General features: G+C 43.1%; 1 protein-coding gene across 1 annotated transcript in view; it reads right to left on the bottom strand.

Annotated features, from left to right (window-relative positions):
* Positions 1-22,518, bottom strand: part of Sumf1 (sulfatase modifying factor 1) — a 78,325-nt gene that overhangs the window by 54,234 nt on the left and 1,573 nt on the right. The window contains exons 2-3 of the mRNA XM_040737966.1: positions 8,969-9,142; positions 5,566-5,640 (exon numbers count right to left, since the gene is read on the bottom strand). Of these exons, the coding sequence (XP_040593900.1) occupies positions 5,566-5,640; positions 8,969-9,142 (249 nt within the window). The remainder of the gene's footprint in view (positions 1-5,565; positions 5,641-8,968; positions 9,143-22,518) is intronic.

Here is a 22,518-nt window from a genome sequence, read left to right on the forward strand (position 1 = left end):
CACTGGAAATTAAACAAAAAGTCATTTCACAAATACTATTTCAGACACCCAACAGGCAAAATGAACAAAACTTTTAACTTAAGGGAAAATAGAGACAAAGGTAATTCAAAAAATAAATAATAAACATGGTCAGAAGGTATGCCTCAACAGTATAGTGTTTGCTTAACATACATAAGCTTCTAAGTTTGAGCTCATTTCAGCCCCCCAAAAATTAAAATGGGTCTTACAAATAAAGGGAGCAGTGAAGGCACAGAGAAACAGTAAAAACTTTTTTTTAAGTTCTTATGTTTAAACCATATTGCTAAAAATACAAATTGAAAACTCACACTTGTACCTGAGACTATTGGCCCCCAATGACCAGTGCCAAGACATACTAATAGAGCAAACACCACACACTAAAGAGGAAAAACACACTTGAACACTCAGGAAAAAAAAAAAGCAGCTTTCAAGGGAAAAAAGAAAAAAGAACTTTTCAGACTTTTCAACAGCAAGGCTTTATTCCAAAAAAATAAAAATAATGTGTACAAGACAGTCAAGAAAAACAAATGCGAACCAGATATTTCCTCTCCAGCAAGACTGACCTGAGCGTTTAAAAGTGCCGCAGCAAGATATGAAGGAATACTGTTCCCATGGACACTTCCTGAAGAACCTAGCGGAGAGTGAGCCTCTTCACTTAGAAGACTGAACACAGACTCACTTTTAGAACTCAGTCTAAGGAGCTAAAAAAGACGAACAAACTCCACGCAGTGGAGTCCAAGCTTTGGAAGTAAAATGAAGTAGTCTTAGAGCTGGGGGAGAAGAGGAAACCACAAGTGAGGATTTGAGCTTGCTTTAACCTGTTCTCAGGCACCACAGAGATGATGCTGGCACTGGAGTGTGATCATGGATGAAGTCCTGAATAGCTGTGAATAGTACCCCCTGCCCCTGCCCTCAGAAACAGGATTCCTGGTGTAGATATGAAGCAAAGGATGTAACGCAGGACAGGCTAAGTTGAAAATCCAGAAATGGAAGTATCAACATGAAACTGTGGGCTATCTTACTTAAGCTCTGCCCACTGGAGAGGCAATGCAGTGGCACTGAACACGCTCTGAAAAAAAGAGAAAAAAGGAAAACAGTCCTCTATTGAGATGCAGTTGTGATCTGAACGGAGAACATTCTTCTAGCCTCATTGGTTTGAACACTTGGTCCCCAGCTGGAAGCCCTGTGTGGGAAAGTTACTGAACCTTTAGCAGGTGGAGGCCTGCTGGAGGAGATGCAACACCAGGGCAGGCGTTGAGGTTTGCAGCCTGGTCCCACTTATTTTCTGTTTCCTGAGTGCGGATGCAGTGTGATCAGCTAAGTTTCCCGCTCCTGTCGCCATGCCATAATGGACTCTTCCCTCTGAAACTTTAAACCAAAGTAAAGTCTTTCTCCCCTAAGCTGCTTTTTGTTTGGACATTTCATGCCAGCAACAAAAGAGAAACTAGACAGAAACCAGGGCTTCTTACAACAGAGCTGATACTGGACCGGGGTGGGACAGATACTATCATCAGAAAAAGCACAGGGGCCATAAAGGACTCAAAAGGATCCAGAACAAGGTTCCCTTATGGGCCAGGGAAAACAACTTAAAATTAGACTGTGGGGATGGCTGCACAACTCTAAAAGCATACCAAACAACACTGAATCGAACACCTAAAAAGATGAATTGCACAATATATAAACTACATCTCAATGCAACTGTTTAAAGCAAGAGGAGGGGACAGAACAGGGCCTACATGAATTTGAAAAGGCATCCGGAACTCAAAAATGGCAAGGTGAGGCCTTCAGAAAAGATCATAATTCCAAGTGAATGAAACACATGTACAGATCCATGAATTCTTTTTTTTAATATACTATTCACATATATCTGCAGTTGCTTCAAAATTAAATAGGACTAAATACATATATGCACAATAAATACACAAAACTGGCTTGATCAGCCAACAAGGGGAGGGTATACCACCTGTCATATCTGGCTGTGAACTATAGTTAAACAAGATAATATTACCACAGGAAACTCAGTTAGGACACACCCCCTCATATAACTCCCTGTGAAAATATAACTGTCTTTAAACAAAAGTTGGTTTGGGGTGTCTTCTGTTTCTTTGTTTGTTTGAGATAAAGCTAGTCTTTAATTTACTATGTAGCCAAGACTAGCACTGATCTTTGGATGCTCCTGCCTCAACTTCCTAAGTGCAGAGATCACAATGTGTGCTAACATGTCCAACTTAAAAATAAAATTTCTAGCAGTTGGTGCATGCCTTTAATCCCAGCACTCAGGAGGCAGAGGTAGGTGGATCTCTATGAGTTCAAGGCCAGCCTGGTCTACAAATCGAGTTCCAGGACAGCCAGTGCTGTACCAATGGTAAGAAAACACAAAGTGGAGGGAACTACCACTTTATGAAAGGATCTCTATCAATAAATAAAAAATAGTTAGGCTCCCATCATCCACAATCTCAATAAACTCATGGACGTAGCCACTAAGCACAGTATCAGCTGATAGACAAAAAGGATGAAGAAGCAGACATTAGCTGCTTTACGCTAGGACAGTGGCTCTCAAGTTTCCTCATGCTGTGACCCTTTAATACAGTTCCTCAAGTTATGTTGACCCCCGCCATTAAATTATTCATTACTACTTCATGGCTGTAATTTTGCTACTGTTATGAATTGAAATTATCTGATATCCAGGACATCTGACACTTGCCCCCTATGGGGGTCATGACCCACAGGTTGAGAACCACTGTGCTAGAGGACGACCCTGCTATGATTTTCATGACACAGGTACACCGTGAGCCTGATCACTTTCAGAGGTCGGCTACCGTCTGCAGGAAACATCTGCAAACCATCACAGTTGTCAATCAGCAAATTCGGACTTGGAAGTCTACAAGCTAAATGTTCTATGGTCTTCAGAGGGTAAAAAGTAATAAGACAAATGCAGTAATGACTTTGACAAGCATTTCTTTAAATGGGCAAGATTAAATGTAAGGTATACCCCTAGGTGATGATGATAAAATGAAATGCAAGGAAGAACTCACTTTAAAAACCAGGCCAGGGACCGTGCGGTGGTGGCGCATGCCTTTAATCCGGAGGCACTCCGGAGGCAGAGGCAGGCGGATCTCTGTGAGTTCGAGGCCAGGCTGGACCGACAGCCTCCAAAACAATACTGAGAAACCCTGTCTCGTAAAAAAACAAACAAACAAAAAAAAAAACCAGGCCAGGGGCTACTTTAAGAACAGAACGGGTGTGACTACTGTCACACACATAGGGGGATGCTGGGGCAGGTAGCAACTTTCATTACTGCATTTCATTCATTCATTCTAGGTGACGGGGGCCAAGTGTGCTCCATCTGAGGACAATGTAATAACACATTTAGATCAGGCTACTATCCGTATTTGTGTTTTATTAGACACCAAAAATAGCAAAATTCATACTACTATTGTAAGCTGGAATAAACATAATACAATCCGGAAAACAACCACATAAAAATAAACACAGTTGCTATATTTTTACCAGCTAATACAGCAGCAGCAGGGTTCTCCCATCTGTTTTTATGTTGAAAACAAACTATTGTCAGGTGTGAAGGACATTCCAGAACTCCAATGAGCCCTTCTTTTGACTTAAGGCCTAAAGATGCCTGAAAGGTACTGTAATTCCAGGTGACCTCCCACTGTCTCATCCCCTCCTAAAGTCAGCCTAAAATCATCTCATGGGCATCTCACGTCCTGCCTTATGGAAATGTGGGCTTACAAAAGGTCTAGAGAGCGGAGATAATCAGGTCAACAAAGGAGATGGGATAAAGCTCTCCCAGGCCATCAACAGACTTACTTTGCTCTTCTAACCCTTTCAAAACAACCTTAAAAGGTTTACTTTTCCATTATAAGCATTTAAACCAGGGCCAACCCTGCAGCCAGGTGAGAGCTGCTTGTCCTTCTCCTAGCAACGAGCACACACACTTCACTGTGACTCAGGACGCCTCTGGAGCCTTCGCCCCACGTCTGCCTTCCCACCTAAAACATTCGGAGTTCCTGAGACACACACCCTGCATTTGAAAGGCAGATTACAGAAACAGGAGCAGATGGACTCCTTCATCTGAACCCCATATCTTAAACCAGGAGCCACGCCCTGAGTTGCTTGCTGGGTCATCACCACTACCCTGAGCTGAACTCAATCCCCCCCCCAAAAAAAATGGAATTGGGGGATTAGATTTTGTAAGAAACAATACTAACTGGTATGGGCAAATTGGAATTTAAAAGGACAATCACACCTTTTGAGCATTTACTAAAAACAAACATGAAAAATGGCCTGACTCGCCAGAAGACAATTTTACAATCTGAGACCAAATCAACTTCATCATCCCCTACCATAAATTGTTGTACATTGGTTACAACAGAGAGAGAGCAACCCAGCATGAGCCAGAAGGGGTCCATTTCATGATGCTGCTACTCCCAGGAAAGGACACAAGGATGCCAACACTTTAGGATGAAGTTCAGATAGGACTGTTTTTTGTTTTGTTTTTTTTTTAAATGTGGTGGTGTTCACCTGCCTGTATGTCTGTGCACCACAAGCATGCAGTACTTGTGGAAGCCAGAAGAGGGCATCATATTCCCGAGAACTGAAGTGATAGATGGTTGTGAGCCTCCATGTGTTATGAGACTAGAAACATGGGTCCTCTCTAGGAGCAACCAGTGGTCTTAACCACTGAGCTATCTCTCTGGTTCCCAGGCATGACTGATTTAAAGGAACCTTGTATGAAAGAGGAAGATTAGGGTGAGCTTTCTTCATCTTTACCTCCGTAGCTGTCTTTCTTGAGTCGTCAGACACCCCAAGGTCCACTCTCTCTCACTGTCTCCTGTTCTGCAGTCTCTATTCACCATGTTGTAAGAACTCTCAACCTCGATCTTTCTCTTGCTTTTGCATATTCATGAGACATATATACAAATAAATATTTATAGACCTGCCAAACTGGTTGACACAGGAATCCCAAGTTCTTCCTGACACACAGTACTTATAGAAGACTAGCCAATAGTGTCCACACCTGAGAAAAACAGAGTTAACTAACACTCCCTGTACAAGATGGAACACACCTTCCTCTAAGGACTAGTTCCCAGCCCCCATCTTTTATGAACATCCCCAGCAAAAGGACTCCTTCCATGGACATGACTTTGCACAGGGATTCATGAATGCTAACAAAGCTTGAGCAACACACCCAATCCTGACAGGGTCAAGACTTTGAAAACACAGTCTGTGACACTCATTTATCCTCCATTCTAAAAATGGCTGCAAGTAAAACAAATCCAAAGTACAGAACTGGGTTCTACTTAGAAGCACAGTGTCACTCCAAGGCACAAGCAGAAAGACCAGAAGTTTCATCAACATCATCCTGGGCTTGTATATTTTCAGCCAGACAAGGCACTCTGGCCCATGGGCCTGTGACCGGGGCAAATCTACACTGAGAGAATGGTTAGGCACCAGCAGGGAGATGAAGGTAGTATTTGTAGTTTCTGATGGTCCCAGAGAAACAAGAGAGCCTGTTTAAGCACTACTTACTGCTTGGTGGACGTCCGCCTTCACTTGCTCACTCAACATGCCATCAAAGACAAAGGAGTCACCAAACTTCTCTGCCTATAAGGGTAAGAAAAAAACTGGAAAGGGTTAGAGTCAAAGGCTTCCAAGGTGCCATTTTTTTTCACATCCAAGTAGACTCAGGTTTTCCCAGTAACTCCCCAAACTACTCAGAAATGACTTGAGAGTGTCCAAGTTCCTCTTAAAACAGATTCATGTCACTGACAAGACTACCTTCATCTGAGCATGGTAAGACTGCAAGCTAAAAGAGATTAGACTCTGAGAAGATGAATGCCCTGTGGAAGACACATAACTCTCCCAACATTGTAAATAACGGAGAAATGACAGTTTTAGTATACGTGCTATTACACAAGCAAGCTGTTTGCCCTGTTCCTAGGATCTACCTAAAAGAATCAGATGGCACTGTATGCTGATTCTCTAACACACTCCATGGGTTTACAGTTGTCAAGGGACCAATATAAGCATCAGGTGGAAATCTGTATCTCATTGTTTGACAGTCTATCACAAATCTTCATCAATATCTGCTCTAAAAGTAGGACCCTGTGACCTCTACTACCTGTGACTCTACTGCTCTAGTTTTCCTCCTATGTTGCCAACTGCTCTCACACATCCATGAAACGTAAGGACTCATCTTACTGGGGCTCCCCAGAGCTCTGCGCCTGCCTGTGTGAACTTCTTACACTAGGCTGGCAGCTCCCTGTAGGCTGCTGCTCTCCAACCATGGAGATTCTTATTATGGGGCTGAAAGGAGGCCAAACCACTGCCGTTGTTAAATTGGGGAGTGCTAGCAGAATGAGCTCAAGAGAAATGCAGTGACTAACTGTGGACAGCCCCTCCAGTCTCCTCGCTTTAACCACGACCAGTTTGTGGAATGCCCCCCACTAGGCCCAGCCTGTCCTCACCAGATGTAGTCAACTGACTCCTGATCCCTGTACATCAGGCCTCACAAGAGCATCCAGCCTGTTTTTACTGACTAGGTGTGAATGTTTCTTCACCTCTGACAGTATTCCTATGATCCTAGTGATACCACGATGCCTAACAACCCAACCCACTTATGCACTCAACATATACAGCACCTACCACATGCCTGGTCTAGGGCTAAATCCGGGATTACTGTTGTCAGTATTCCATAGGCATGGACTCTGTCCTTTTGTACATTTTATGAGCATATATTAATTATATGTAACAAAGGGTTTTTATGTCATTTTACCAGCATATATTAATTATCTGCAGTAAAGCGTTTACTATATTTTCACACATGAAGAGAAAGCACTTTGATCCTATGCACTCATTATCTCCCTTGATCCTTTCCCACCTTCTATAATCATCCTCTCCCCAAACAGAGCCCTTTCTCCACCCCGCCCCTGTGGGTGTGTGTGGGGGGGTGCAGGCCTGGGGATTTGGATGATGTATGTGGGGATGTGGGTGGGTGTGGGGGGTGTGGGGGTACTGAGGGTGTGGGTGTGAGGAGTGTGGCTGTGTGGGGTGTGGAAAGTGTGGGGGTGTGGGCCTGAGGGTATGAGGGTATGGAGTGTGGGAGGTATGGATATGTGGAGGTAGGGGTCGGGGGTGGGGGTGAGTATGAGTATGGATAGTATGGGTGTGGGGGTGTGGGAGGGGTGGAGGAGGTGGGGGGCGAGGGGGTGTAGGGGTGTGGGGATGGGTGTATGTGTTCCAATGAGTTTAATTATGGCTGCCTATAGGAACATGGATAAAGGGTTATTTACAAGCGCATGGCACTTGCCGGTATATGCCATTGAAGAAAATGGCTCTTGTTTCCTAGCCACCATTAACTGACTAGGGAGGGCTGGTCTCTGTTCTTAAAGGGCTTAAATGTGAGGGCAGAGATAAAAGTCAAGATGAAAAAAATCACAAAATGATTACTATTTAATTTTGCTTTCTAAGTTAAAATGGTTGATGACAGCCTTCTAGCAGAATGAGTAGCAGACTCCTGGAGAAAGGACAACCCAGCCAAGCAGACTGAAGCAGCAGCAAGACACGCAAGGAGGGGTAAGCAGGGGGCTCCGGTCCCAAGCAGAGGGAACTAAAGGCACTGAAGGGGGGTTATCACCCTCAAGTCAAGAAACAAGAGTCACTGGGCTAGAAGGTGGTGAGAAGTGCGGAATACTTAAATGAAGTTAGACATTGGAGGGAAATCTGTGAAATGCCATGAGAATATAAAATACTCTGTCCAAGACAAGAATCCTCGACTTTGTTGCACCCAAACCCTCCAGGCAGCATGAAGCTGAGACTTCCTCAGAATGAGAGGTTCATAAAATAAAACCAATAGATTGCCAACACACTTACTTCACACTAGTGCTGCAATGGCATATGGGAGGCCGGCTTGGTTTACCCAGGCTCACTAGCCAGCCAGTCTAGCCAAAAGAGCTATCTACAGGTTCAGTTAGAGACCGTCTCCAAAAATAAGGTGGAATACCAGGCAGTTCACAACCACCAGTAACACTAACTCCAAGAGATTCAATGCACTCTTCTGGACTCTTTGGTCATGTGCACACACACACACATACACACATACATACATACACACACACATAAACATTTTTTTAAAACAGTTAATATAGGGAAGATATCCCAATATTAACTTCTGGCTTTTATACATACCCACATGGGTGAATTCACCCATATCCTCATGTAGGTATGTACACACACATACACCCCCACACACACTGACAGATTATGAATTGAGCTGAGAATATGAAACAAAGAGAATGGAGATTTTTGCTTACTACAAATATCTACAAACAAGATTTATGACCACTTCGTATATTTTAGGAAATTCCAAAGAAATGAGACAGTGCAGAACTGAACCCAAATGTTGTTTTGCTTTTGGCATTAACCCAAGTGAAGTTTTTAAATAAAAAAATAGTTTAAAGTAGGGACTCCACAAACTGAATAACAGGGTAAAGGGTTTTTTTGTTTGTTTGTTTTTTTCTTTTTGGTTTTTAGAGACAGGGTTTCTCTGTGGCTTTGGAGGCTGTCCTGGAACTCACTTGGTAGTCCAGGCTGGTCTCGAACTCACAGAGATCCGCCTGCCTCTGCCTCCCGAGTGCTGGGATTAAAGGCGTGCGCCACCAACGCCCGGCCAGGGTAAAGGTTTTTTATGAGATTTTAAAAAGGACAGGACTTAGGAAAAAGTACATTTGAGATTCTCACTGAAACAGTCATAAACTAGAAAATCAAGCTCCCAGTTCCCATTTGAGACAAACATTCTCTTGCCTTGCGCTGTGATTCAGTGACCCCTAGACACAAAGTAAAAGTGTTCAAAGTTCAGTGTTTGTAGTTATTAAACCCTTCTGGAATGTTCTGGGTAATAGCACATTCTCCCTCCCATCCTCAAGCCCATTACCTCTGTCAAGTAGCCAGTTGAGTTCACGAACTTCTCAAAATCAGCATTACTGACTTCATAGGCATCCATGTAAAAGGCATCAACAGTGACTCTCCTGGCAGGGGCTTCTCCATCCTGCTTGATCTGAGGATCATCGGTGCCCATTGTAAACACTCCAGCAGGGATGGGGACCATCTGCAATGAAAGGGGACACACAGGACATCAGGCTCAAAAGCAAAGTCTACCTGTGTAGGCTGTAGTTCTCAGTGCATATCAAGAACCCAGTGCTTAAAAAACCCACCACAGAAATCTCTGCAAAGCTAGTAAAATCGAGGGCCTGGGGACATGGCTCTCTGGGGAAGCGCTTGCTGCACAGACACAGAGACCTGAGTTTGGATTCCCAGCAGTCACATAAAAGCTAGACATGGTGGCTCAGATCTGTAACCCCAGTGGTGGGGGTAATGCAAGGTCACAGACAGGAGAATGCCAGGGGCTCAACAGTCAGGAAGTCTGGCTGAATCAATGGTATCCAGGCTCAGTGAAAGACTGTGCCTCAAAAAAATAAGTGGCCACTGAGCCATTGAGAAAGACACCTAATATCAACCTCTGGCCTCCACATGTGCACGTATTTATGAGTGTACACATACAGCACATCCCCCGTGTGCACACACATACACACACATACACACACACACACACACACACACACACACACACACACACTTGCAGAATCACTCCATACATCAATGACCATGACTCACAAGTCATAGAAAGAAGAAAAAACTTTTGAAAGGGATCTTTCTAGTTGAACCTCATAACAGATTTGGACATGCAAGGTAGACAGTTCTGGAAAAACTGCTGCTAACAGTGAACTATGAAGGTAAGGGAAATACTGAACTCTTTTTTTTTAGTGTCTTTTTAACATATGTGTAGGTGTCTGCGTCTCTGTGCCTATGTGTGTATGCTCATGTATGTGGGCACTTGGGAGGACCAGAAGAGGGTGTTGGACCCCCTGGAGCTGGAATTACAGGAGGTCATGAGCAAGGAAGCCCACATGTTACTCTAGCTGCACCCCCACAATGCAAACGTGAATACCTAGACATTTACAACCCACACACATTAAAATTTTAAAATAATAAAGCATCCAAAACAGGACAATGCAAAGAGTCAGAAAGGAGGTCTATGGCAGCCAGAAGCTATGAGGTAGCTGGCATGGGGAATGACTGCTTAACGGATGTGGTGTGTCCCTTGGAGATATCCCAGAAATATTCTGAATAAGATAGCAAATCATTTTGGCTTCACTAAAAAACAAAATCACTGAGTGAACTATATGACATATAAATTATATCTTTATCAAAAATAGGCCCTCAGCTGGGCGCTGGCGGAGTATGCCACTAATCCCGAACTCAGGAGGCAAAAACAGGAAGATCTCTGAGTTGGAGGCCAGCCTAGTCTACAGAGTTAGTTCCAGATAACAAGGAATCCTGTCTTTAAAAAAAACTGAAGTATATTAATAAGTGAATAAATAATAAAAGAGACTCTCGATCAGGTAAACAGGCCTGCTTCCCGGCCTGTGCTCCAGTGCCTGCAGATCGCCTGGGAACTGCACAGAGCTCCCAATCCCGGCGGGAGCCAAGCACCCCAGACTCCAGATCTTCGCTCCCACCAACGAGACCAGGAAAGGAGAGGAGGCTGGGAGTCCAGGGAAGCAGCTGTTCCTCAGGCAGCATCAGGTAAACAGGCCGGCTTCCCGGCCTGTGCTCCAGTGCCTGCAGATCGCCTGGGACCTGCACAGAGCTCCCAATCCCGGCGGGAGCCAAGCATCCCAGACTCCAGATCTTTGCCCCACCAACGAGACCAGGAAAGGAGAGGAGGCTGGGAGTCCAGGGAAGCAGCTGTTCCTCCAGCAGCATCAGGTAAACAGGCCAGCTTCCCGGCCTGTGCTCCAGTGCCTGCAGATCGCCTGGGACCTGCACAGAGCTCCCAATCCCAGCAGGAGCCAAGCACCCCAGACTCCAGATCTTCTCTCCCACCAACGAGACCAGGAAAGGAGAGGAGGCAGGGAGACCAGGGGAGTAGCTGTTCTGGATCAAGTACAACAGGACCCAGCATAGGGTCCAGGGGACCAGGTAAGAGGATAAGCGCCCCAGATTCCTGTTCTTCTTCTCCACCCACGGGACCAGCATTCGGACAAGGAATAGAAGAACCACCAGATTATTGGACTTGCTAGCACCCACCAAAAGGGAACTCTGGTCCCCAGACCAGTAAGGGGCTCTTTCTGCACCCACTAGAAGAAGAGATGGGAAAGAGACAATACAAAAACACAGTCAGCAACAGAAAAACAAATATGACACCGTCAGATTCTAGAGACTCCACACCAGCAAGACCCCAACATTCCAATGCGGACGAAGCAGAAGAGAACGACCTTAAAAGCACTTTCATGAAAATGATAGAGGCCCTAAAAGAGGATATTGGAAAATCCCTCAAAGAAATGGAAGAAGAAACAAACCAAAAAATGCAAGAAATGGAAGAAAAAATAAACCAAAAAATGCAAGAATTGGAAGAAAAAACAAACCAAAAAAGGCAGGAAATGGAAGAAGAAATGAAGCAAAAAATGCAAGAAATGGAAGAAAAAACAAAGCAAAAAATGCAAGAATTGGAAGAAGAATCATACCAAAAAAGGCAGGAAATGGAAGAAGAAACAAAGCAAAAAATGAAAGAAATGGTAGAAAAAACAAAGCAAAAAATGAAAAAAATGGAAGAAGAAACAAACCAAAAAAGGTAGGAAATGGAAGAAGAAACAAAGCACAAAATGCGAGAAATGGAACAAAAAGCAAACCAAAAAATGCAAGAAATGGAAGAAAGAACAAACCAAAAAATTCATAAAAGGCAACAAACGGACGAACAGATAAACAGAAAATTGCAAGAAGCAATGCAAACACTGCAAGGGTTGAAAACTGAAATAGAGTCATTAAAAAAACACAATCTGAAGAAAGGCAGAAAATAGAAAAGCTGGACAAACAGTCAGGCACTACCAATACAAGCATTACCAACAGAATAGAAGAGATGGAAGAGAGAATCTCAAGTGTTGAAGATACGCTAGGAGAAATGGATTTATCAACCAAAGAAAACCTTAAATCCAACAAATCCTTAACACAAAACATCCAGGAAATATGGGACACCATGAAAAGACCAAACCTAAGAATAATAGGTATAGAAGAAGGAGAAGAAATCCACCTCAAAGGGGCAGAAGGCATATTCAACAAAATCGTAGAAGAAAACTTCCCCAACCTTAAGAAAGACATGCCAATGAAGGTACAAGAAGCCTACAGAACACCAAATAGAGTGGACCACAAAAAAAATCCCCTCGCCACATAATAATCAAGACCCCAAACATACAGAATAAAGAAAGAATATTAAGAGCAGCTAAGGAAAAAGGTCAAGTAACATATAAAGGCAGACCTATCAGAATTACACCTGATTTCTCCATGGAAACTCTGAAAGCCAGAAGGTCCTGGATAGATATTCTACCTACACTAAGAGACCATGGATGCCAGCCCAGACTACTATACCCGGCAAAGCTCTCAATCACTATAGACAGAGAAAACAAGATATTCCATGACAAAACTAGATTCAAGCAATATGTGTCCACTAACCCAGCCCTACAGAAAATTTTGGAAGGAAAACTCCAACCCAAGGAAGCTAACTACAACCAGAAAAACATAAGCATTAGAGAATCCCTCTCTACCAACAGCCAAAAGAACAAAGGGGTGAAATTCCACCAACAACAACCATCGCAAATTGAAGGATGAGCAATCATTGGTCATTAATATCCCTCAATGTTAATGGCCTTAACTCACCCATAAAAAGACACAGACTGGCAGATTGGATTCGAAGACAGAACCCTTCCTTCTGCTGCATACAAGAAACACACCTCACCCTCAAAGACAGACATTACCTGAGAGTTAAAGGTTGGGAAAAAATTTTTCAATCAAATGGACCCAAGAAACAAGCAGGGGTAGCAATCCTAATATCTAACAAACTCGACTTTAAAATAAAATCAATCAAAAGAGATGAAGGAGGTCATTACATACTCATCACAGGTGAAACCCACCAAGATGAAGTGTCTATCCTGAACATCTATGCCCCAAATACAAAGGCATCCACATTCGTTAAAGAAACATTATTAGAACTTAAATCTCATCTAAAGCCCCACACAGTTATAGTGGGAGATTTCAACACACCACTCTCACCACTAGACAGGAATACCAAACAGAAACTCAACAAAGAAGCAAAAGGTCTAATAGAAGTAATGACCCAACTGGGATTAACAGATATCTATAGAACATTTCATCCACATAAAAAAGAATATACCTTCTTCTCACCACCACATGGAACCTTCTCAAAAATCGACCACACACTTGGCAACATATCAAACCTCAGCAGCTACAAAAAAATTGGAATAACTCCATGCATCTTATCAGACCACCATGCTTTAAAATTAGAATTCAACAACAACACAAATTGCAGAAAACCTACAAACTCATGGAAATTGAATAATGCTCAACTGCACCATCCCTGGGTCAAAGAGGAAATAAAAAAGAAATTAAAGACTTCCTCGAATTCAATGAGAATGAAGACACAACATACCCAAACCTATGGGACACTTTGAAAGCAGTGCTACGGGGAAGTTCATAGCGCTAAGTGCTCACATGAAGAAACAGGAGAACAGTTATACCAGAGAATTAACATCACAGCTGAAAGCTCTAGAACACAAAGAAGCACACTCCCCAGGAGGAGTAGACGCCAGGAAATAATCAAATTGAGGGCTGAAATCAATAAAGTAGAAACCAGGAAAACAATACAAAGAATCAATGCAACGAAGAGTTGGTTCTTTGAGAAAATCAACAAGATAGACAAACCTTTGTCCAAACTTACCAAACAGCAGAGAGTGAACACGCAAATTAACAAAATTAGAAATGAAAAGGGGGACATAACAACAGACTCTGAGGAAATCCAGAGAATCATTAGGTCATACTTTGAAAACCTGTACTCCACAAAATTCGAAAATTTAAAGGAAATGGATGACTTCCTGGACAGCTATCAATTGCCAAAATTAAATCAAGAACAGATAAGCAATTTAAATAGACCTATAACCCCTATGGAAATAGAAGCTGTCATCAAAAGTCTCCCAACCAAAAAAAGCCCAGGTCCAGATGGCCTCACTGCAGAATTCTACCAGAAATTCAAAGAACAGCTTATACCAATTCTTCTCAAAGTGTTCCACACAATAGAAGCAGAAGGGTCTTTGCCAAACTCTTTCTATGAGGCTTCAATAACCTTGATCCCCAAGCCACACAAAGATACAACTAAGAAAGAGAACTTCAGACCAATATCCCTCATGAACATTGATGCAAAAATACTCAATAAAATACTGGCAAATCGGATCCAAGAACACATCAAAACAATCATTCACCACGATCAAGTAGGTTTCATCCCAGGGATGCAGGGATGGTTCAACATACGAAAATCCATCAACGTAATCCACCATATAAACAAGCTGAAAAACAAAAATCACATGATCATCTCACTAGATGCTGAAAAAGCCTTTGACAAAATCCAACACCCCTTCATGATAAAGGTCTTGGAGAGATCTCGGATAACAGGGACATACTTAAACATAATAAAAGCTATATACAGTAAACCAACAGCCAACATCAAACTAAATGGACAGAAACTCAACGCAATTCCTCTAAAATCAGGAACAAAACAAGGCTGTCCACTCTCTCCATACCTTTTCAACATGGTACTTGAAGTTCTAGCTATTGCCATACGACAACAAAGGGGGATCAAGGGGATACAAATTGGGAAGGAAGAGGTCAAACTTTCACTGTTTGCAGACGATATGATAGTTTACATCAATGACCCAAAGAACTCTACCAGGGAACTCTTACAGCTGATTAACACCTTCAGCAAAGTGGCAGGCTACAAGATCAACTCAAGAAAATCAGTAGCCCTACTATATACAGATGATAAAAGGGCTGAAAGAGAAATCAGAGAAACATCACCCTTTACAATTGCCACAAACAACATAAAATACCTTGGGGTAACGCTAACCAAACAAGTGAAAGACCTGTATCGTAAGAACTTTGAATCTTTAAAGAAAGAAATTAAAGAAGCCCTCAGAAAATGGAAAGATCTCCCATGCTCTTGGATAGGTAGTATCAATGTAGTAAAAATGGCAATCCTGCCAAAAGCAATCTACAGATTCAATGCAATCCCCATTAAAATCCCAGCACAATTCTTCACAGACCTTGAAAGAACAATAATCAATTTTGTATGGAAAAACAAAAGACCCAGGATAGCCAAAACAACCCTGTTCAACAAGGCAACGTCCGGAGGCATCACCATCCCTGACCTCAAGGTCTATTATAGAGCTATAGTCCTGAAAACAGCTTGGTATTGGCACAAAAATAGACAGGTAGACCAATGGAATCGAATTGAAAATCCGGGTATTAACCCACACACGTACGAACATCTGATCTTTGACAAAGAAGCTAAAAATATACAATGGAATAAAGAAAGCATCTTCAACAAATGGTGCTGGCATAATTGGAGACTGACATGTAGAAGAATGCAGATCGATCCATGTTTATCGCCATGCACAAAACTTAAGTCCAAATGGATCAAAGACCTCAACATAAATCCAGCCACACTGAACCTCTTAGAAGAGAAAGTGGGTGGTACCCTTGAACGAATTGGTACAGGAGACAGCTTCCTGAACATAACACCAGTAGCACAGACAGTGAGATCAACAATTAATAAATGGGACCTACTGAAGCTGAGAAGCTTCTGTAAAGCAAAGGACACAGTCAGCAAGACAAAAGGCAGCCCACAGAATGGGAAAAATATTCACTAATCCCACATCCGACAGAGGGTTGATCTCCAAAATTTACAAAGAACTCAAGAAGCAAGTCTCCAAAACACCAAAGGACCCTATTAAAAAGTGGGCTGCAGAACTAAATAGAGAGTTTTCAATAGAGGAGTCTAAAATGGCTGAGAGGCACTTGAGAAAGTGCTCAACATCCTTAGCCATCCGGGAAATGCAAATCAAAACAACTCTCAGATACCATCTCACTCCTGTCAGAATGGCTAAAATCAAAAACACCAATGACAATTTATGCTGGAGAGGATGTGGTGAAAGGGGACACTCCTCCATTGCTGGTGGGAGTGCCAACTGGTTCAGCCACTTTGGAAATCAGTATGGAGATTCCTCAGAAAAATGGGAATAAACCTACCACAAGATCCAGCAACTCCACTCTTAGGCATATATCCAAAAGATGCCCATTCATACAACAAAGATGTCTGTTCCACTATGTTCATAGCAGCTTTATTTGTAATTGCCAGAACTTGGAAGCAACCTAGATGTCCCTCACCTGAAGAGTGGATAGAGAAAATGTGGTACATCTACACAATGGAGTACTATTCAGCAGAAAAAAATAATGGAATCATGAGATTCGCAGGCAAATGGATGACACTAGAAGAAACCATCCTTAGTGAGGTAACCCAGTCACAAAAAGAGAAACATGGCATGTACTCTCTCATATATGGATTTTAGACATAGATCTGGGGAGTGCCAGCCTACAATCCTATGGCCAGAGAGTCAGGGAAACAGAAACTTTATTTAATGGCTGATCGAAGAAGAGGCAGACTCCCTTGGTTAAGTACTGAGCCGAACTCACGAAAGCCAGTAACAGAGAGGGAGGACTGATGATCAAAGGGATTAAGACTGGGCTGGTTTAACCCCCAGAAACAGCTGACCAGACAAAGGTTAACTCTTGAATCCCAGGCATCAGCCTGGGAAGCCAGCATGGGACTGATCAAGACCCCCTGAATCTGGGTGTCAGTGAGGAGGCCTAGGGAATCTATTGAGCCTTGGGCAGCAAATCAGTACCCATCCCAAGTAGACACACGGACTTTGGACTCCCATAGAACAATGTGAGGTGCACTCTCACCCTGAACTCTTGGGGAAGGGTCTAGGCCATGCCCTATATGAAATGACAGACTATGCACACCCCCATGGAGGGCCTCACCCTCCCTGGGGAAATGAGGGGATAACGGGGGGGGAGGGCTCGGGAGGAAGGGAGGGAATGGGAGAGGGACCTGGAACTGACTTGTGAAGCAACCTTGTTTCTTATCTAAATTTAAACTGGAAAATAAAATTTTAAAAAAATCTAAAAAAAAAAGAGACTCTCTGCTACACCATCCATCAGAACACTCTTTGTAGAAACAAGGTGTAGTATTAAAATCATGAAAACAAAAAGTCAAATTACGGGCTCTAAGATTTCATCAACTGTCAAGTCTCTGACCTAGAAACAAGAGTTCAAATCAAAGAAAGAGAAAATAAACTCAAAGGGGTCATTAGTTGGAGGGGGGCACTTCACAGTGAGCATAAAAGAGTTAGAAGAACACTAAGAAATAGAAGCTGGGAATCCAAGGATTACTCATCCCATATTCCGCATCTACAGATTCACTCAGTCAGAGGTTACTTCAATCATTTGCATGTATTTTCCAGTCACAATAGTGCTATTTTTTAATTTATATGTATACATGTTTTGCCTGCATGTATGTCTGGGTACCACACCACATGCACAAAGTGCCAGGGTTAGAAGAGGGTGTCAGATCTTCTGCAACAGGATTATCAGTGGCCCTGTGGCTGCATGGAATTGAACCTGCATCCTCTGCAAGCACATCAAGTGATCTTAACCACTGAGCCTTCTCTCAGCCCCACTGGTACCGATCTCAGCTGATTTGCATCAATTGTGCTATTTGTCCAGAGTATCAACCCTGTTCCAGGAAATAAACCTTGACTTCCTCCATCTCCAAATGCCAACACCCATAGCTCACCTAGCCTGACTGGTCCTCCTGCACCCATCTCTTCCTAATATCTCCCTCTTTTCCTCTCCCAGGCAACTCAGTGCCCTCACAGGAGCCTCCCTGGCTCCAGCCTCACCCATTCACATCTCCCCATTTCTGCCACCCATTTATGCCACCCAGCCATTCATGTATTCCACTTGAGCTTTCTGGAAATGTCAGCATTCCGTATTCAACACAGCGCCACAGCTCTGTCGCAGAGAAAAACAGGAAAAAAAAATAATCAGTAGTATATTGTTGAGGCTTATGGTAAGGCCATGTAGAAACAGAAATGAAGGAAAAGAAGAACCTTTTAATATGATGGCATGGAGCAGTCTCGCCAATATAGAACTGGGGCGGGGGAGGGGAGCCGCGGGGAGGCAGGGTGCATAGGGGATGTGATATTCCCATGTATGAGGGGGAGGAGGTTAAATACAGGGGACTTTGGGGTCATGGATTTCAAGATTTACTTGCATTTGGTTGTCTGGGAGGGGAATAGTATAAGTGAGTATTTTTCTTATTCTACACTCAATTCTTTTTAAAATTTAGAACCATGTTAATGTAACATTTATTAATAATTCATCGTGGCCCACACCTTTAATCCCAGCACTAGAGACAGAAGTATATAGATCTCTGTGAGTTCAAGATCAGCTGGGTCTACATAGCAAGTTTCTGGTAGGCCAGAGCTACACAGTGAGACCTTGTCTCAACATAACTACATAGAGAAACTAAGTAATCAACAAATTGAAGTGTCAACCTAATCAAACATAATTTCCTATTAAAATTGTGCAGGAATTCCTATCAAAATTCCTATTTTGATACAATATCAAAGTCCTGGAATCTAACACTTATCACCTCTTACTTGTACCCTATGCATAGTTTCATAAGCTACCTTGTCTCTTTATAAAGTATGTCACTGTTCACGGACCACCTCCTTCAGGCCTCTCCTGCCACACATCCTTCTCTTGTCTGTGTCATGGCGTCTCGCTCTGCTTCCTCGGATGCATCTCTGGCTATTGTACTATCTCCTCTCCCCACCCTCTCCCTCTGACTCACACACAAATTATTTAGTTACACAGTGTTCCTAATGTTTTATTTACCTGTATGATTGTGTGTACATTGATGTGGGGGGGGCACACACATGTAGATGCGCTTGTGGAATCCAAAGAACCAACTTGGGCATCATCTTCAGAAACACACTCCAGCTCCATTAAGACAGGGTCACTGATTGGCCTGGAGCTCACCAGTTTGGCTGGACTAGCTGGTCAACAAACCTCGGGTATCTTACTGTCTCTGTCTCCCCCATGCTGGAATGGAAAACACAAGGCACCACACCCATGCTTGTCAGGCAAGCACTTTACCAGCTGAGCAATCTTCAAGGCCTCTTCAGTTACATAGTTTCTCCTTACTGGCATCTTAGGCTCCCGATGAGCCCCAAACAAACTCTGCATCTCTAAACCTCCAGCACACCGCACGGCACAAGATTCACAGTCAAAGGGCAAATGGTCTTCACTGACTGAACATGTAAGACCACAAACATGGAATATGCTACTATTCTGAATTACTCAGGCAAAATGATCAAAAGTCCATTTCATTTGTAAGACAGTCTCAGACATGAACTACTTGTGTCTTAGTGAAACCTGTAATAGCCTTGGCTCAGGGACTGAACTAGATTTGCCTATCATTCTTCATCCTCTGTAACACCTGTACACAAATTCTATAGTCCTTAAGTGAAAAATGGGATTTTCAAAAACAGCTCTGTGAAGAAATAGAAAACCTTAAGATTTCAAGAAAAAGTTTCAAGAGTACCTGGAGAGCTAAGAGCACACACTTCTCTCACAGGATCGGAGTTTAGGTCCCAGCATCCACATCGGGTGGCTCACAACTTGTAACTCCAGTTTCAGGGGCTCTAACACCCTCTTCCAGGTTCCTGTTGAGTAGCAGTTTCCTCCTGTATTAAAACCTTCCACCTTGAAAGGAGGCCCCTTACAACACAGGATGTTTACAGAGAGGTGAAACAGGGTCTTCTCAGGGGACGTTCCCTTCCTGTGGGGAAAGTCCCTGAAACTAACCAGATTCACAAGGTCCCTCTCTCCCTGGCATATGTACAGGTAAGAACTGCTAAGAGGTACTCTCAGACGAGCTGAACTGCTTAGAAGAGGAAGAGACAAGCCTATGCCCTCCAAGCTGTTAACTGCCGGACAGCTGTGCAGTGTGCTCCAGGGTTCCAGCTTTGTGAACTGTCGCCCATGCTGGGGTGAACTTTGGTGACACAGCTGTCTTTTAGTCATTTCTGCTCCTGTAAGTAACTCCTCTCCCATGTTCCTGTGAGTAGCCCCAAGTTGGAATTTGGTGGCATCCTTACTTCAGTCTGTATTCCATAAATCTAGTTATTTCACTCAGCTCTCCATCAAGGATGAATAGATGTTATGTCTCCCTAGCAATAGTGTCACACAGCACTTCCCTGGGCATTTGCACTCACAAGCACATAATTTCATTTAAAATGTCAAAATAGTCTTAAAATGAGTCTTCAGATCCCATTAAGGTTTCATAAAGAGTCATATTCAGTGCTGTTATCACAGCACTAGAAAAGGCAAGAGTATCATGAATTCAAGGCAAGCCTGGGCTACATAGTCACTACCCCTCCCCTCCCCCACCAACAAGAAAAGGTTTCATAAAGGACTTATAGAAAGTGAGGAAAGGAGAAAAAATAAAGTCCACAGAAGACAGGGCCTTGTCTGAGAACAGCTTCATGTCCCAGGTCAAACTCAAAGCCCGCGGAAGCTGTGCACACACACTGTACCCAACAAACTTCTACAATTACTAGTTACTTTTCAAACTCTTCTCCCCAAGGTGAATACCAACAACACTACCACCATCACAGCTTGCACTGTGGACTCCAGCCTCATTTCTTTTCCCTCTTTGATTAACCAATGGAGGTAGAGAGTACTGAAAAGGCCAAGTTTCCATTCTGGAGGATATAAACAAAAACAGCTCTAGACTGCTCTAAGTAGATCCTAATTTTTAACTTATACTAATCGGACTTTCTTTCCTACGAATGTAAAATGTCCATTCTAGTAAAATTCCATAAATCCAGTTATTTCACTCTTCAGGACCTGAGGTCAAATTAAAAGTCCGCTAATCTATTCTTGCCTGTGTCTAAAAAAAAAAATTGCTGTACCACAGCTTCTGCCACTGCCACTCAAGACACCCATAGGGGCTAGTGAGACAGTTCAGAGTGTAAGGTCACTTACTGCACCAGCCTGGCAACCTGAATATGATCCCCAGAACCCATGTAAAGGTAGAAAGAGAGAACTGACTCCTTAAAGTTGCCCCTTGACCTTCATGGAAGCACATACATAAGCACACACACACACACACACACACACACACACACACTTAATAAACTTACATCTTTTAAAAAGACTGAAGCATAAGGTAGTCAAGAATCATTCCATTCCACAGAACCAGGCTTAGGCTGCACACGACTATAAAGTGCAGTGAGCAACCACTAGTTTTGCCAACCCAGCATCTATTCCTCTGCAAGCAGAAGCATCTGAAGTCCCCTTTGAAAACTGCCTTCTCAAAACCTCACTAAACATGAGCCCATGGGAAGATGGGTAAGTCAAGTACACATCCCATGGCAAAGGCCTGTGTTCTGCATTCATGATCTGTCATGATACATGACAGCCATGCTTTGGGTCTCCAATGGGTGAGTTTATCAGGTAAACAGCAAGCTTGTAGAGCATCAGATCAGAAACACTGTCCAGCAGAGACTGACTGGGGTAGTTCCAGGCACCAAGGAGGGAGCCTCTGATCCAGGAAAGGGGGGGGGCAGTCCGAGGCAGAGAGTCTTCTCCTGGGTAGGCTTCCCATTAGCCATTCCCACCACAGACTTTGGGATGAATAGTAGCTGAGTCTCCAGTTTGGGAAGGTATCTCTCAGCAGAATTCCAGGATACAATGTTTAATCCATCCTGGGATAAGGGATCTTGAAGGACACCTTAGACAAACATGCTTGCGTTTAAAGTAGGGGAGCCAACCTCACCTCCAGAGCCAATTTCTCAGTAAGTTTAAATAGCATATGACAATTTAGGAATACTAGGGGCAGGTTCATGGCTCAAAGTTCACCTGGACACTTTTCCTAGAGCTACCAAAAAGGAACTCTTCCTCTTCCAACTGGTTTGGGAGATGGGATGTTATCTAGAAACAGAACCAAACTAGAATAAGATAACACAAAGGACAGCCAGTGATGGGCCTGGAGATGATGGCGGATACCCTGAGCCCAGCTGTGTATAAGCCATGTCTGTTCTTGAACTTCCCAAGTATAGAAAATCTATATATTTCTCTTTCCTTGCTTTAAGCTATATTGACTCCAATTGCTACTTGAAGAATTTTTTTTGAGCATAAGTAAAATAAACTCATATACAACTCTATTGGAAAGCTCTTTTTCCATTCCTTTCTTTCCACTCCTTAAACTTAGCATAAAAGACTTGGGCAAAAGAATTATGTGTGTCAAAAGCTATGTCAACTACATAAGACCTATGTAGCCACACCACACACGCAGACATTACTCATAGGAGGAAGGGAATGGCATCCAGATTTCATCCAGACCTATGTAGCCACACCACACACACACACACATTACTCATAGGAGGA

This window comes from Mesocricetus auratus, unplaced genomic scaffold (assembly GCF_017639785.1).
Source record: "Mesocricetus auratus isolate SY011 unplaced genomic scaffold, BCM_Maur_2.0 Super-Scaffold_100676, whole genome shotgun sequence".
Taxonomy (NCBI): domain Eukaryota; kingdom Metazoa; phylum Chordata; class Mammalia; order Rodentia; family Cricetidae; genus Mesocricetus; species Mesocricetus auratus.